This window comes from Falco rusticolus, chromosome 5 (assembly GCF_015220075.1).
Source record: "Falco rusticolus isolate bFalRus1 chromosome 5, bFalRus1.pri, whole genome shotgun sequence".
NCBI lineage: Eukaryota > Metazoa > Chordata > Aves > Falconiformes > Falconidae > Falco > Falco rusticolus.
The window spans coordinates 38,005,990-38,020,086 of NC_051191.1; the positions used below are offsets into that span (position 1 = coordinate 38,005,990).

Genomic DNA, 14,097 nt, shown 5'->3' on the forward strand with positions numbered 1-14,097 from the left:
TATTGTTATCAGGCTACCAGAAATTAAAGCTATTTGGCACCTAGAATTGTGACTAGTGAGATTTAATTTCAAGTACTGTCATAGAGAAGAAGAAACTGGTACTTATAACTTTTGGCCCCAAGGAACACGAATTAAAAACTCTGTAATTTTCATCACACTTAAGGCGAGACACAACAGAACACATTTTTAAGCTAAGATTCTTGCCCAGTACTTTCACTGAAAAAAAAAAAATAATACAAAAGCAGAAAGTTTATTACTGTATCTTTCAATAACTGTTTAAAGTTATTGTATAAACTTTACCTAAAGGCTGCAGTAAGTATCTCCTGGTGTTAAATATTCTTGCAACTCCAGCCAGTGTTAATACCCATGTCTCAGCCCACTGTTTCTCAGCTGTATCCCTTGAATGATGGATGAGAATGTTGCCTCCTCCTGATTCAATCTTCTCTTTGTCAGCTGTGGTGGAAGATTCTCGAACCCTATCCAACAGGTGAAATAAAACCTGTAATCGTCAGAAAAAGAGGAAAAAAGCAACTTTTCAAATAACATAGTTGTATTTATGGTAAAATAGCAAAACATAGTAATTTTTTCCATTGTCCTTTCTGTCACTGTGTCTTCTTGAGAATTCTCTTATTCTAAACAGTCCCTGCAACAGGTGAGAGTAAGGATCAGTCAACGGTTGTTTACTTGAGAAGGGTTAGAAACAGCATGATCAAAACCACTGAGGGCAGTGTTACCACTAACAGAAGTTAGCAAACCAGTGGATGTCTGATACCTCAACAGATACAACTTGCAGACTCAACTACAGCCTGATTCTTCCGTAAGGTATAACCCAACATGACTGTGATTTAGAACAGGGTATTTGACAGATCCTCTCAAAAAGAGCCAAAACAGAGCACAAAGCAACAACAGATCAATAATAATATCAGATCAGTCCAATCATATGACCCTCAAACGTCTCTATACTTTTGCACAAAGAAACGAGTCATTCATTCTTATAGGAAGGGAACAGCCTTTTTATCCAACTCCTGAGTAAGAAAGAACTCATGAAGATACAAAAATCACATTTCATAAGAGGCTTTAAGGGCCAGAGAAGAGACAGTGTAAAAAACCACCCACAAAACCTAAGAAATCAGACTTCTGCCACCATATGTTATCTTTAAAAAGTCTTAATAAACTAGCTAATTGATATTAAAATAGCATGTCAATGGTTATTAAAATATGAATGCAATTTAAAAAATATTCAGTGAAAGTTTACACATCATACCTTCCATATTACTGTGTGCCATGTTGAATGTTGCAACAAAGTTCCATGAGCACCAATAGTAGAAAACAATGTCTGCCCAGCGCTTTTTCTAACTGCAGGTCGGGGATCCACACACAGCTCTCCAAGTTTGGCATACAGGCATAACCAAAGACAGTCAAACGGTGATGCAGGATGAAAAGGTCTATTCAGCATCACTCCCTTTTCTTCTGCCTGTTTCTGCAACACTGCTTCTTCTTTGTTTAGCTCCTTTTCAATTATTTCACCTCTTTGGAAAAAATAATCTGAAATATTCCACTACAAAATAAATAAGACATATGCTGTTGTACAATAAAAATATTACAATGCTCTTAATGATCATGAAATAAACTGTTTCTCATTTTCACATTTAAAAGCATTTTGCAAAGTACATCAAGATATTAATTTCCCTGTACTGATGGAAGACAGTCAGCACATAAGTACTGTGAGATGCAGAAAGTACTTTTCTTAGCCTCAGCTTTCATGCCCCAGTCATACACGAAGTACTAGAAAGGGAAAACGTATATTAAAAATAAGACAGCGATGAATGTGCTTACAACACAGTACTATTTCTTTAACCCTGGAGTCATGCAGATTAAAGATAAATTGTGCCTACTCAATTTACATATGATTCCGAACTCCAGCATAGGAGTTCAGTAAGAACTCAAAAAATAGGTTTTGCTTTCATCTGTAGAATTGACTACAGATAAATTTTCATTTAAGAAAAAAAAAAAAAAGAAAAAAAAAAAAGAAAAAGCCAGAAGCAGCATCATTGTAGGTTAATATAAAACTCACCAACAAACCAATTGAAGTTAAGCTAATATTTAGCTCTTGATTGTGAAGTCCAAAGCTTCCTGCAACTTCAACAACTATCTGTAGACAAGTACATGGCATTGTTGGAAGAAAGTCTGTCACAACCAACTGAAGACACTGGAATGCAGTCCGTATTAAGGACTCTCTTAAAAAAACAAAACAAAAACAACACACACACACACACTCATTTCAAATTTCTTCAAAAGCACAGCAACTTTTTGAATATGATACAACAGGAGATAGCATTATTAAAAAAAAAAAGAAAAAAATCCACTTAATATTTTGACATTAATGTGCAACAATGCAAATGTTTCAAAGGGTTTTTTGAGATATAACATTAAGTTCAAGCTTCCAATTCTGATGTATTTTAGACTGTTAATTAGCTAGTGAAGTCGAAGTTTAGACTCTCCCGTGGTCCTCAGCTAGTTTTTTATAAAGTGAAATCCACTTCTCTGTTCTAGAGTTCTGGGACTTGTTAGTTCAAATGTGTCAGCTAAAACATTCTAAAAAAGCAACAATGGAAAAAACAAAGCTTAAGTTTAAGCATGATAATCTTAGCTGTTCTGAACAATTTTTTGTATCAGCAGTTACAAATTACTCAAAATATGCCAAACAGGTTGGCAAAATGCATTTTTATATATTAGGAAACATTCATGCTAATGTAATGGTAGTCATAGTTGCTTCAATACTACATTATGTTAGACAAATTCTTTTCAAAATATCTGCCATTAAATAGATCTTTAATAAATACTTTGCCTTCAGAACCAAATTCTTAATACAAACATTAAAAAAATTAGCATAGAAAAGGTTTATAAAAAGGAGCTCTCAGAAGCAGCACAGTCATCTAAAACAAAAACCTTGTTTAGTGAGACACAAAATGAAGGAACCAAAAGGATTGGTGGACTCTAGATTACACAAAATAGGGAAGATGCATTTCAATTTCACTAAAGAGTAGGTTTTTTTCATGCTTAATATTCAACATACGAAATAAAAAATTCAGAAAGTTTGTGATACAGAAACTTAGCGTCCTTCAGAATACATATCGCAGGGAAAAAATCAGAATACAGATGTGTCAGTTACATATTTCAGAATTCTAAATAAAATAGTAATTTTTTCAATTAATTCAAAACGAAAATCATAGGTGGGCCATTTCCACTGTATCGTAACAGCCAACATGATATGGGAGAAGCCAGAGGAATGCACAAGAAACTTCACATGGACCATAATGGTAAAACTAGTAATTCTCTAACACGATGCATACTGCAGAGAGACACCCATCCTACCACATAAGATCAAAGGATTTATCACTGCTTTATACTCATGGAGGAAACGCTTATACACCACCTTCTCTCATATTCATTACAGGAGTCTATAAAGTGAAACTGCAGTTCCCCCTCCACTACAAAGTTCCAGAGGTATGTGACCTTCAAGGACTCCCAAGAGAGAAAGAAGGCAGGAAATGGAAGTACAGTTATACTACATTTTGAAGAGCTGAGTTAATGGGAAAGTAAACTCTCTTTCCAATCTTCAAATGCAAGGCTGCTAGAACAAATTTAAAACCGTTCATTTCCCAATTTATGTCCCACACTACTATGTGTTTGGAGGAAGGTTTCAAAGTCCTTCACGCAAACGGCAACAGCAATACAGCTCTTCAAAAGGTAAAACTGTCCTTGATGTTATAGGTGGCATGGAAAGGTAAACACAAATGCAAGAAACTTAAGCTTAGCTTGAAAACTTAAGATCAGGGTTTATCTATCCTTAAAATAAAAAGGGGCATCCCGTTGAAAAAATCTTCAAAAATCAGACTTCCTTTTGTTTGGCAGGCTAGTACCACACCATCAAGAAGTGACCAATGTTATCACTGGCTCTCAAATAGCATCTTCTGTATTTATAGCAGCTTTGCAAGTTCTCCTAGAAGGTAAAAGGGTTTCTGTCCTGGAATCCAGGATTTTCACTGACCAGAGGGAAGACATTTGTGAAGAAAATCTCACGGTTAGTAAGTTTAATAATGAAGTATGATAACAGTGCCCACATCTTGCACTCACAGCTGTAAGTGAGGTAAGAAATTCCGTTGTTTCCCAACAAAAAGGAAGCTTGCTTGATTTTGTTTCCCCCTTCTGTAGTTGATACGATGTGGGCAAACAGTACTACGTAGTTGAAGAAAAGTAGATTATTCTATACGCTTTTTAGGAGGAGATGAAGATATTATACAAGATCTTAGTAACATCTTGAGATACTGGCCAGTGAGGCATGGGTTTAAAATGTAACGGGATCTGAAGACTGTCTTCAGAAGGAATCTGTGTTGGTTCTCATCCATTAACAACAGTGAAAACCAACATGCATGTAGGAACCACAGAACACACCGCACTCACTGTGGGAACAGCAGGTACCAAAGGAAGCACGGTTACCAAAAAGAGGATGTTCACAACCAGGAACGTCAACATCCTTGGGGATTTTGTTGAGTACTACTGCCAGAGCAAACAATGCTGGTACAACACCAAATCCTTCAAGCATTTCAAGGGGCTTTAGGAGGTCTTCGTATGGCCAGAAGCTAAGGTGAGGTGAAAGAGATACGCCAAGGTGAACTGTTCTGATACCAGAGTTATTTGATGACCTATCTTGGTGCTAGTCTTGACTAGCACCAAAGAAGGAATAATGTGGTCTAAATGTATGGGTATGGTTCTTGGTGCTTATAGTTCTAGGGGCAGATGTTCATTTCACTGCTCATTTGAAAAATACTCCTTGCAACTTCACCTCTTGCTTTCCCTTGTGGGCAAGAGAACCAGTCCAGTAACATTCCCTCTCTGTTGGCAACAGTCAGCTGTTAGTCAGTCAAGGGATTCACCCACAGCAAGTAAATAAACTTCCATCCTTGTGCTACCAGTAGCCATTTAGAGAGGAAGGCTTCAACAGAAAAAGAGAGCGTTCAGACGACAACACATACTAGAGACTACCCAAAGATTAAAGAAGAAAAAGAAAGAACAGAGGAACTGTGAGCAACAGCTAAGACAAACAGAATTGTCTGCAAGCACCAGAGCTATGTCCAGCAGCTAGTTAACATCAAATTAATTGGCGCAAGGAGTACTCCTCAGGGTATACTGCATGCTGACCACAGGAGAGCATAGAGTGGAATACTACTGTGGTCTTCTGAAAGATTAATTCAGTAAAATAAAAGTGTGCTACAGGACAAATTAAAAGGTATATTTGCGTTGAATAAAATTGTTCACAGGCTACAAATGACAATGTAAGTTATGGCTATTATCAAAGTGGCTCTTAAAGTAAGAAAAAAAAAAAAGCAGAATTATTTCTATTATTCTTACCTTACATGATTTCTAAATTTCATTTCCACCACTTACCCCTGATCACTTCGGATTGCCCCCATAACTCCAAGCACCAATGGCCAACCAGGTCCTAAGCTGTCACCCTGACTTTGCAAAATCTGTAGCACACACTCCAGCTGCTTGATCCTGATATCAGGATGACTGATGTTTGACAGTTCCTTTAGTGGATTCAATAAAAGCAACTGCAGTCTCTAAAAGTCAACAAAAAAACCATATTAAGGATGCTAAAATTTAACTGAACCTTAATTATTTTTACGTATAGCAAGTGAAAACATACAGTACCAACTGAAGATTTATTAAATGAATTCAGTAACTCATTCATTACATGCTCAAATTCAGTGTCAGACTGGCCTTTCTAAACAACTGTTTTAAAGGATCTCATCAGGAGATCTAAATTTTTTTCTCCTCCTCCCTGACAACCACCCCTCCCCCCAACCTGTCCTCCAGGTCCCTCAGGAAGTAACTACAGCATGCTGCTGTAAAAACCACCATGCAACTTTATGCTCACCCAGCAGGGCTAGACCCAGCTTCCTACTAAAGAGACCTTGAAAAAACTATCCATTGAACGTCAGTAAAATTATGAGAACGTTTTATTAATAATGGATTAAATAGCTGTGATTTAGGAGGTTAGGCAATTTATTTTTTACCTGCCATCACATCACATATATACTTCTAAACATTCTGGAATCGTTTTGCACTCATGAGGGTGATCCATAACTTGTTCTAACAAACGGACATTGTATGCAAGCATCACTACTCTTTGTTACGCATTTGAAAAAGGAAGGAGAGTAGTTCATTAGAATGCATAAGGTGATTCTCAATAGTTACATCTGAACATTACAGCTGTAGGCTTTATAAACTCAATAGTAAAGTTGCTGTATGAATGCCTCTTATTCGTTGAACTGTTGAAAACTTCCTCTAGGGAAGATTTTGATTTCATGTTCATTTTAAGTTCCAGAAAAGGAGGAAAGCAGCTGCTTTTAAACTTACTTTACCTGATTTTGAGATAATGGAGGATCATGGCTGAATGTCAGTCCTGCTTTAATGAGAGAAGTTAAAGCTTCTGCTCCCCATTCTCTCATTCTCGAGTTTGGATGCTGACAGACCTGAAAACACAGCAATATTTTGTTTAAAGTCACTTTTATTTAACCAAGATTTGAATACTAGTAATATAAAAAAATGGATATTTTAATTATATTAGAATGTACATAGGTATTATTTTTATAACAATACAATATATCTATAGATGATAAAATTAGGTTTAATAATAAAAAAATGTTTATCTTTTTGACAGACATACCTTCTGAATAAGGAAGCAATAGGAAGCAGTGAAAGACACAGAAGGAAACATAATGAAAACCACAGCACTTCAAGCCAATATATTTTCCAAAATGAATATATTAACTGCTAATTCAGATAATGATTGATTAAAAAGCACCAAACATCTCTTCAATGAATGCCTGAAACTCTCATATGTATAGTAGCTTAAGGCTAAGTTAAAACTCAGTTTCATCTTTCACGCACTGTTTAGCGTGACAGTAGCTAACACAGAAAGTGTCTGCTCTTCTGTATTCTCAAATACAAAAAGTACATAGTGAATGTAGAATAAGCTTTACACTTCATTATTTCAAAAACTTGACAAAACAGTAGTGAACAGTATTTCAAGCTTAAGTTTCAAACGTTTGTCTTCATTTCTCTTTGTCTTCTAGTTATCTAAATCTAATAGTTTTGTTAATTGCTTTTTTTAGAATAGAAAAATGTAAAACATTGTGCAAATCCATTGCATAGATACCTAGTATGAACTGTACTCCCATATATGATACATCACCCTCAAACAAATAAGTCTATGTTTCATTGACCTCTACATAATTATTTCCACCCACCCTGCCAGCCCTAGCTCAGATGGTGTGAGAATCCAGAATCAGTGTCCAAGGCAGGATCATAAGGAAGGCTGATGGTTTTATGGACCATTGCCTTATCAGCCACTAACCAAACTGAAAAGGAGGACAATGAAGTAAAGCTAGCTTCACGTTACAAAATGCAGACAAGAAATAACTACTTTCCTGAATTACTTATATTTTTGCTACCCTATATAAGAAAAAGAGAATTTTAACTACTTCGTGATGCTCTGAATCTGACCAGCTAATCAGTTCCAGAGACAGAGAACAAATTCTTCCCTCAGGTTCTATTTAATTGAATTTGCAGCTGGTGTTTTCTTCTTCTTCCTTACTGTACCTCAGTGACAGGTTTAAAAGGAAATAGGGCAGTACTTTAAAAGAAATTTAAATAGACTGTGTATTTCCTACAAAACAGTGACAAATACCCACAATGGATAGCAGACTGAAACAGACTGCTTACTAGATGAAAACAAAGAGTCCCGAGATGTGGATGGTGAACGTTATTGTCTTGGAAAGGGAAAAAAAAAGAGAAGAAAAAGAGATGCCTCTGCTCAAGTCTTTAAACCCCCCAAGTATCCAAATTTCTTCTCCTAGATAAAAGATTATGTGGAGATGATCTCCACAAATAAGGTTAGAGATGTCAAATCCTTAATTTGAAACAATGCACTGGTTCTATGGAAGTGTCTGTTACGTTCTGGAAAATGAGGAAGAAAATCTTTCTCCTTTACCCACTTTAAATCAAGCCCTGTTCTTGTATTTCATTCTTCTACGTATCTTTGCAGAGAATTAAAATACAATTACATTCTATCACTTGTTTTTAGTTTCACATTAAAAATTTAAGATTTTTTTTTCTTGATGGAGCATATAATTCATGTTGAAGTTAAAATACTTAAGAAATTTAAGTAGGATTATGACATCTGTTTTTATATTTGTACAATGTTTTCTTAAAAAGAACATTCAAAACCCTTTGTTAGTAAAACTAATGGCTTAAATCTATCTGGTAAGGACAGAAAACTGTATCTTAAAATATTCCTAGATATTTGTACTATGTGAATCCAAAGTGAAACCCATTTATGTAACCTTTATTAAAAACACATATGAAGTATAATAAATTGATAATTTTAAACACTGCAGTGTTTTAAACATACAAAGACTGACCGCACCATAAAAGACAAAGTCAATAAGATATTAAAATACTGGAATTTAAATACGTTAATTCACTTAAAAATTCAAATTGTGATGCATTCAAGTTGCAAAAAAAGAAGAGCATAAACAAAAATATTTAAATACTGCTCAGATTTTTTTAAAAAAATACACTTCAAAAATGCATTCCCACAATATCTTTATTAATACAAACTAAATTCTAGTATAACTAATAAAAGCAATTAGTTACCTCCAGAAGATGACCGGTCAGAGGTCTCCAAAGAATCTCTATCCTGTGCATGTTGACTAGTCCTGTTTCCAGTAATTTAGCAACAGCAAAAAGCGATGGTTCCTTAATAAAATGGAATTTGAAGACATGACTTTGAGGTAACTCAGATAATGTCAGAGCTTTTTGCTACATTGTAATTAATAAATTAATGTGCAATTAATCTCACTGAAGTACTGTGTTTTGTAGACTGTGAATGCTGTCACAACAGTTTAGGTAGCAGGGCCAGGAAGTTTCCACAGCATCTGCAGTACTTTGTGAGAAGCCACAAGGCAGTAGCAACACCATACCATGAAGAATATTCTTTCATAATTTCATTCTTTCATAAGTTTTCTCCAAGTTTGACAATAGTCAGAGCACTGGTATTCCTTTCAAAACTCTTCTTTTTACACAGTCCTCCCTCTAACCAGTTTTATAACATATTTTACTAGAAAAATAGCCTTTTTCCCATCACAGCTTTTAAAGCTGAAGTTATATATGAGCAAACAATACAGAATATTTAATTTAAGAATCCCCTTATGTTTTATCTTCCATTGGCTTCATAAATTCCTCGTTCATCAAATACTCTGCAAACATCTGTGATATGCTTCTTAAATTATTTTTTAAAAAATCAACATATAGTCAAAATGACTGTTGCATTGGAATCATTTTCTGTTTCCATTTCTGATGATTCTTTATTCTCATCTTCTACCGATTTTAAATGCAAACTTTGCTTATTTTAATTCATTCTGTGTTGCTGCAATTGTCAAATATTATAAAGGATATTTTCTGACATCATTATCTCTAGCACAATAGATCAAGTAAGAATTTTTAGAAACCCTCCTCTGGGATTAGATTATGACAAGGAGAATATATAATCCATTTTATTCAATCGCAAGGTCTTTAACCTTTCAGAGCTAAAGGTTGTTTACTGAGGCTGACAGGAATACTATCATTTTCCCAAGTAAATATGAATTATCAGGGGGTTTTTAATATCTAAATTGTATGGCTTTTTCTTAAGTATATTATAAAAGAAAACTGAAATTAATATGAGCACTCACAGAACATACTGTGCTATTCAAACCCCCTAACTTCTGAAATTACAAGGGCTTTAAAAAGTTTTATCCACCCATAATCTGATTAATGGAAACACATGACATTCCTTAGTTAGCAAAATACATAGCAGGAACACAATGAGAATGTTCAGAGAATTTAGTAACCATATGAACCATTGTAAACAAGACATCCTCTGGTTCCTAATTTGTTTTTTACTCTAGAGTAACAAATGTATTACTGTCTTAATATGAGAAATAGTATAAAGGATAAACATTCAAGTCTTCTGCCTGTTTCACAAAACCATCTAAAAAGAAAATAAAGAACTCTACCTTATTGTTTCCATAGGCCATATCCATGGCTTCCAGAGACAAGGAGCAAAGAGCGTTTATTAAGTGATGTAAAGACACATCATCAAGGTACCTGAAAAATAACAGCTATCAAAACACTGCCAAGTTTGATATATATACATTATTTTAATTATAAGGTTTCTTACTGTGAGCTTTCAAAAAGCCTTGAAAGTATGTTGGATATAACTGGGAGATCAGTCATAACTGCTGTAGTCAGAACCTTGAAAAAGAGACAGAAATGTCTTATCCATTGCAATAAAAATTAGTGCATAATCATTAACGGTAAAATGAACAAGCATGCTTACTGTGCTGGGCCCTTCTACAGCTCTTCCAGGTTTTAACGCACCCCCAACACCAGGCTTCAGTCCCAGAATCCACACAAGATGCTGAAATACAAAAGGATCGTTTTCAGCAGAAAAGCCTTTTCAGGCAGAGAGAAAACTAACATTGTACTTGAGCTGGACCCGGCAGCCTTCCAGCCAAACAGAATTCAAGGGAAATGCTACAGTACTTACTCAAGGCAATTCAAAGTACACCATAAGTAGAATCAAAGCTTATTCTATTGCTCACATGAAAACCTAAAACCAAATTACAGCAAAAAAGCCAGGCATAAAAGCAACGTATAAATATTTCCTGTTTTACCTGAAGAGTAGCCAGGACAAGTTGCCACGACGTACCAAGAACGGCTCCATGGCAGTGAGCTAAGTTGAGTAGTGTCCTCATACACTGTATATTTTTTGAAGTCAGCTAAAAAAAAATAAAAACAAACCACCAAATGACCACACAATTTTTATTATTCTACAATAATAATGTTTCTAGGAAACCTGCACTTTTTTACTAATTAGCTTAAAGATTACATTTTGTTTGCACTGATGCAATATATCTTTTTTAGAGTAGTTCAGTATCTCTCCTTCTCTTAGTCTTCTCTTGCTGGGGGTTCGAATACAATTTGGTCGCTGCCCTCTCCTCCCAGTCTCACATCATCACCAAGAACACAAATTCAAGTACTCCCACTATAAGTGCATCTTCTCCACAAAACCAGAGTCTATCTTAAAAAAAAAATAATGTAAGCGAACCTTCACACACAGGCACATAATGGAACTGAGATCTAAGGTTTTTCAGACAGAATGGATGGGAGCTGCTGAGCTAAGTGTCAGATGAAAAACAAGAGTAAGTCTTCCTTACAGCCAGAGAACATTGCTGTCCAGGGCTGTTCCAAATTAAAAGTTTAACACAATATTTCAGATAACCAGTATTTGTAAGAATGCTGTGTATCTGTTGCCTATTTTTGAGAGACAGTGAGATGCAGAAAGAAGCAGTTAAGCAGGCTGAGATCACTTACAAGTTGTACTTACCATTACTGTTCCTTGTGGCTGAAGAGCTAAGGGCTGCCCTACTGCTACAACCTGCTGATGAGATTCGCTTGAGGGACTAATCATCTGAACATTCTGTCCCTGAATGGAATATGCTACAGGAAAATTGAAAAGAAAAAAAATCTAAGTTTAAAATACAGTACTTACTTGTAGTAACAACCACCTTCTGGCAAACACACTCCAGAGAATTTTTGCACAGTACTAGTTATAAGGTAGCTCACTTTGAGACCTTTAGTTGTGTTTAGATTATTATGTCATTGCCTTATGGAGTTAAAGGAGGCAGTAATTACCCTGACTTGCTATTAGGTATGGCTTGCAATACATCGAGACTGGAGTATTTGCACCAAGACACAAGCACTAGACTATGTCTCAACTCAGTCATCTGTGGTAACTGTGTGTAAATGGTATCATTGTGTGCTACAATTGTACTTGTGCATTCAGAAAATGAAGGTGTCATAAATGCTATGTCATGATGTTTTTCCAGTACAGGACTTCAGGACAGCTATTTTGTAACTCACCTGTAAAAAGAAGGGTAACCTACATAAAGTAAGTTCATTGCTTCATTTCCGCAGAAATCCCTGTAGCTCAGTCATGCATATTGCTTCACAGACTTAAGATCTAATAATACACTTGGTTCGTGGGCTGGAGTAAAGGTGCTGGTCCTTGTTCCCACACTAAGGTATTTTTGTTTTATATTAAAAGGTCTAATATTAGATCCACCTGCATAGTCTCTAGGTAGTTACATTTCTCGCTACATAGTAATTAATTTTTAAAATTATAAACAAAGTACATCCTCAACAGGCATATCCTATAAATTACAACATTCTCTCAGGATGTAGGAAGCATCAATTCAACTTGTAAGCTGAACAGAACCCAGAATTTGAGATCTTCCGTTTATGCAGTAAGTACTACCATCACTCAACAATTGTACAGAAGACTGTAGAACACCACAAATGCAGGATGTTTTAGCCAACTCTTAAGTATCCGAGTTGCCCGGAGAGCTTTTCAGAATCTGAATACCTTATTTACATATCCTAACAGATCTTTAGGATGATAGACAGATCGCCTTAGAATATGAACTTCTGACATACACCACGTATTCAGGAAGTTTTAGGTTGACTAGAAAGATACCCAGCAGATGCAGCAAGACTAACCAATTCTGGAAAGCAGGCAGTCTAGGTCTTGTCTGAGGATTCCAACATAATTTAGGACAGCCATATACTACAGTTGTATATCTTTGGAATCACATCCCAAGAAAATTTAGGTTTACAGGACAATACATGGAAACAAAATTAAGGAAAACCTATATACTTACATTTGCTAGACAAAGCTGCAGTTGTGCTGTTTAATACAGTAAGGGCATAGTGAGGAGGCAAGGATCCTTTGCAAATGGCAGTGATAAAGGCATCTCTTGATGTTACAAGACCCAGTCTTCCACAAAGTGCAGCCATAGTCAATTCTGCTTTTAGAATATTTTCAGTGGCAGCTTCATCAGTGCTGAAAGAGTACACATCATTTATCAAGAACTAATCCACAGCACAGAAGCAGGCAGCTAACCAAAAGTGAAAACAATGAGAACAGCTACTTTAAACCTGTCAGCACTATAAATACTGAAGAGCAAGATAACCAATCAACAAAATACTTCAGAACCACTTCCTGTAAAATTGATCTTCAGTTCTGAATGATTTGGCAAAGAAAACTATGAGGAGATATGTAACATTAATTTTAGAAAATGGCATTTGATAACAACAGATGCTTTGAAAGAGACAATTAAGTTACCAAAGTTATCACCGAGTAAACGGCTTTCCACTTCAGAGACTGCATAGTACTAATGAGTACTGAGACATTATTTAGTCTTTTATCACCAGTAATCAGAAAATGAGTAGAATCACTTCAATTTATTGAAACATTCAAAGTAAAAAGGAATAAAAATAATATAAATCGTTTAAATGCAAGCCAATCTAATTAATTGTGCTATACTGAAGTGCATCAAAAGCTGATGCTAGACTTCTGGAGATCTCTGTATCTCGTACTCAACACAGCCTCACCCTGTCTAGCCACCACTAACCCACAAACTGCTCACGTGCCATGAACAGTGTACACTCATACAACTGTCAATTTGACTGGTATCAAAAGTCAGTTCAAAGTACAGTTGGGAATCTCGTCTTTGAAAAATCAAGAGAAATGAAAGACCTAATACCTGGCATCAAGTAGGAGGGATAAAGCAGCCAGAAGACCACACCAACAAGCATTTACCATTTCTTCCCAGACAGCTCTGCTAACTTGAAAGAAAAACATATATTTGTTTTTAAGCAGAAACACAGTGTTTTACTTAATAGCTTCAATTATATCACAAACAAAATGCTTGCTACTGCATCTTTGAAAGTGTGGGTTTATGTGTACGTTTACACAAACACATATATGTGTACACACAGACACCCTCACATCAATACCATTTAAACAGCTGCCTTTAAAGTAACATCCATAAAGTAAAAAATGTCATCAAGACAATACTTATTCTAAATTACACTCAAAAAAAACCTTAGAAAGGTATATATAACTATTTTTAATATTTGTCTGTA

General features: G+C 35.6%; 1 protein-coding gene across 6 annotated transcripts in view; it reads right to left on the reverse strand.

The window, feature by feature from the left end:
• The window catches only part of MON2 (MON2 homolog, regulator of endosome-to-Golgi trafficking), a 73,794-nt gene that overhangs the window by 24,907 nt on the left and 34,790 nt on the right, over positions 1-14,097 (reverse strand). For 4 of the 6 annotated variants that reach the window (XR_005104581.1, XM_037390137.1, XM_037390135.1 and 1 more), the window contains exons 13-26: positions 13,716-13,797; positions 12,831-13,012; positions 11,498-11,610; positions 10,785-10,889; positions 10,448-10,528; positions 10,289-10,362; positions 10,125-10,215; positions 8,725-8,826; positions 6,734-6,736; positions 6,429-6,539; positions 5,449-5,624; positions 2,075-2,237; positions 1,265-1,558; positions 301-499 (exon numbers count right to left, since the gene is read on the reverse strand). Coding sequence is in view for 5 of the 6 variants with exons in the window: in XM_037390137.1 (XP_037246034.1) it covers positions 301-499; positions 1,265-1,558; positions 2,075-2,237; positions 5,449-5,624; positions 6,429-6,539; positions 6,734-6,736; positions 8,725-8,826; positions 10,125-10,215; positions 10,289-10,362; positions 10,448-10,528; positions 10,785-10,889; positions 11,498-11,610; positions 12,831-13,012; positions 13,716-13,797 (1,776 nt within the window). In the remaining variant the exon portion in view is untranslated. The remainder of the gene's footprint in view (positions 1-300; positions 500-1,264; positions 1,559-2,074; positions 2,238-5,448; positions 5,625-6,428; positions 6,540-6,733; positions 6,737-8,724; positions 8,827-10,124; positions 10,216-10,288; positions 10,363-10,447; positions 10,529-10,784; positions 10,890-11,497; positions 11,611-12,830; positions 13,013-13,715; positions 13,798-14,097) is intronic. The other 2 variants (XM_037390138.1, XM_037390136.1) reach the window with 1 other exon arrangement.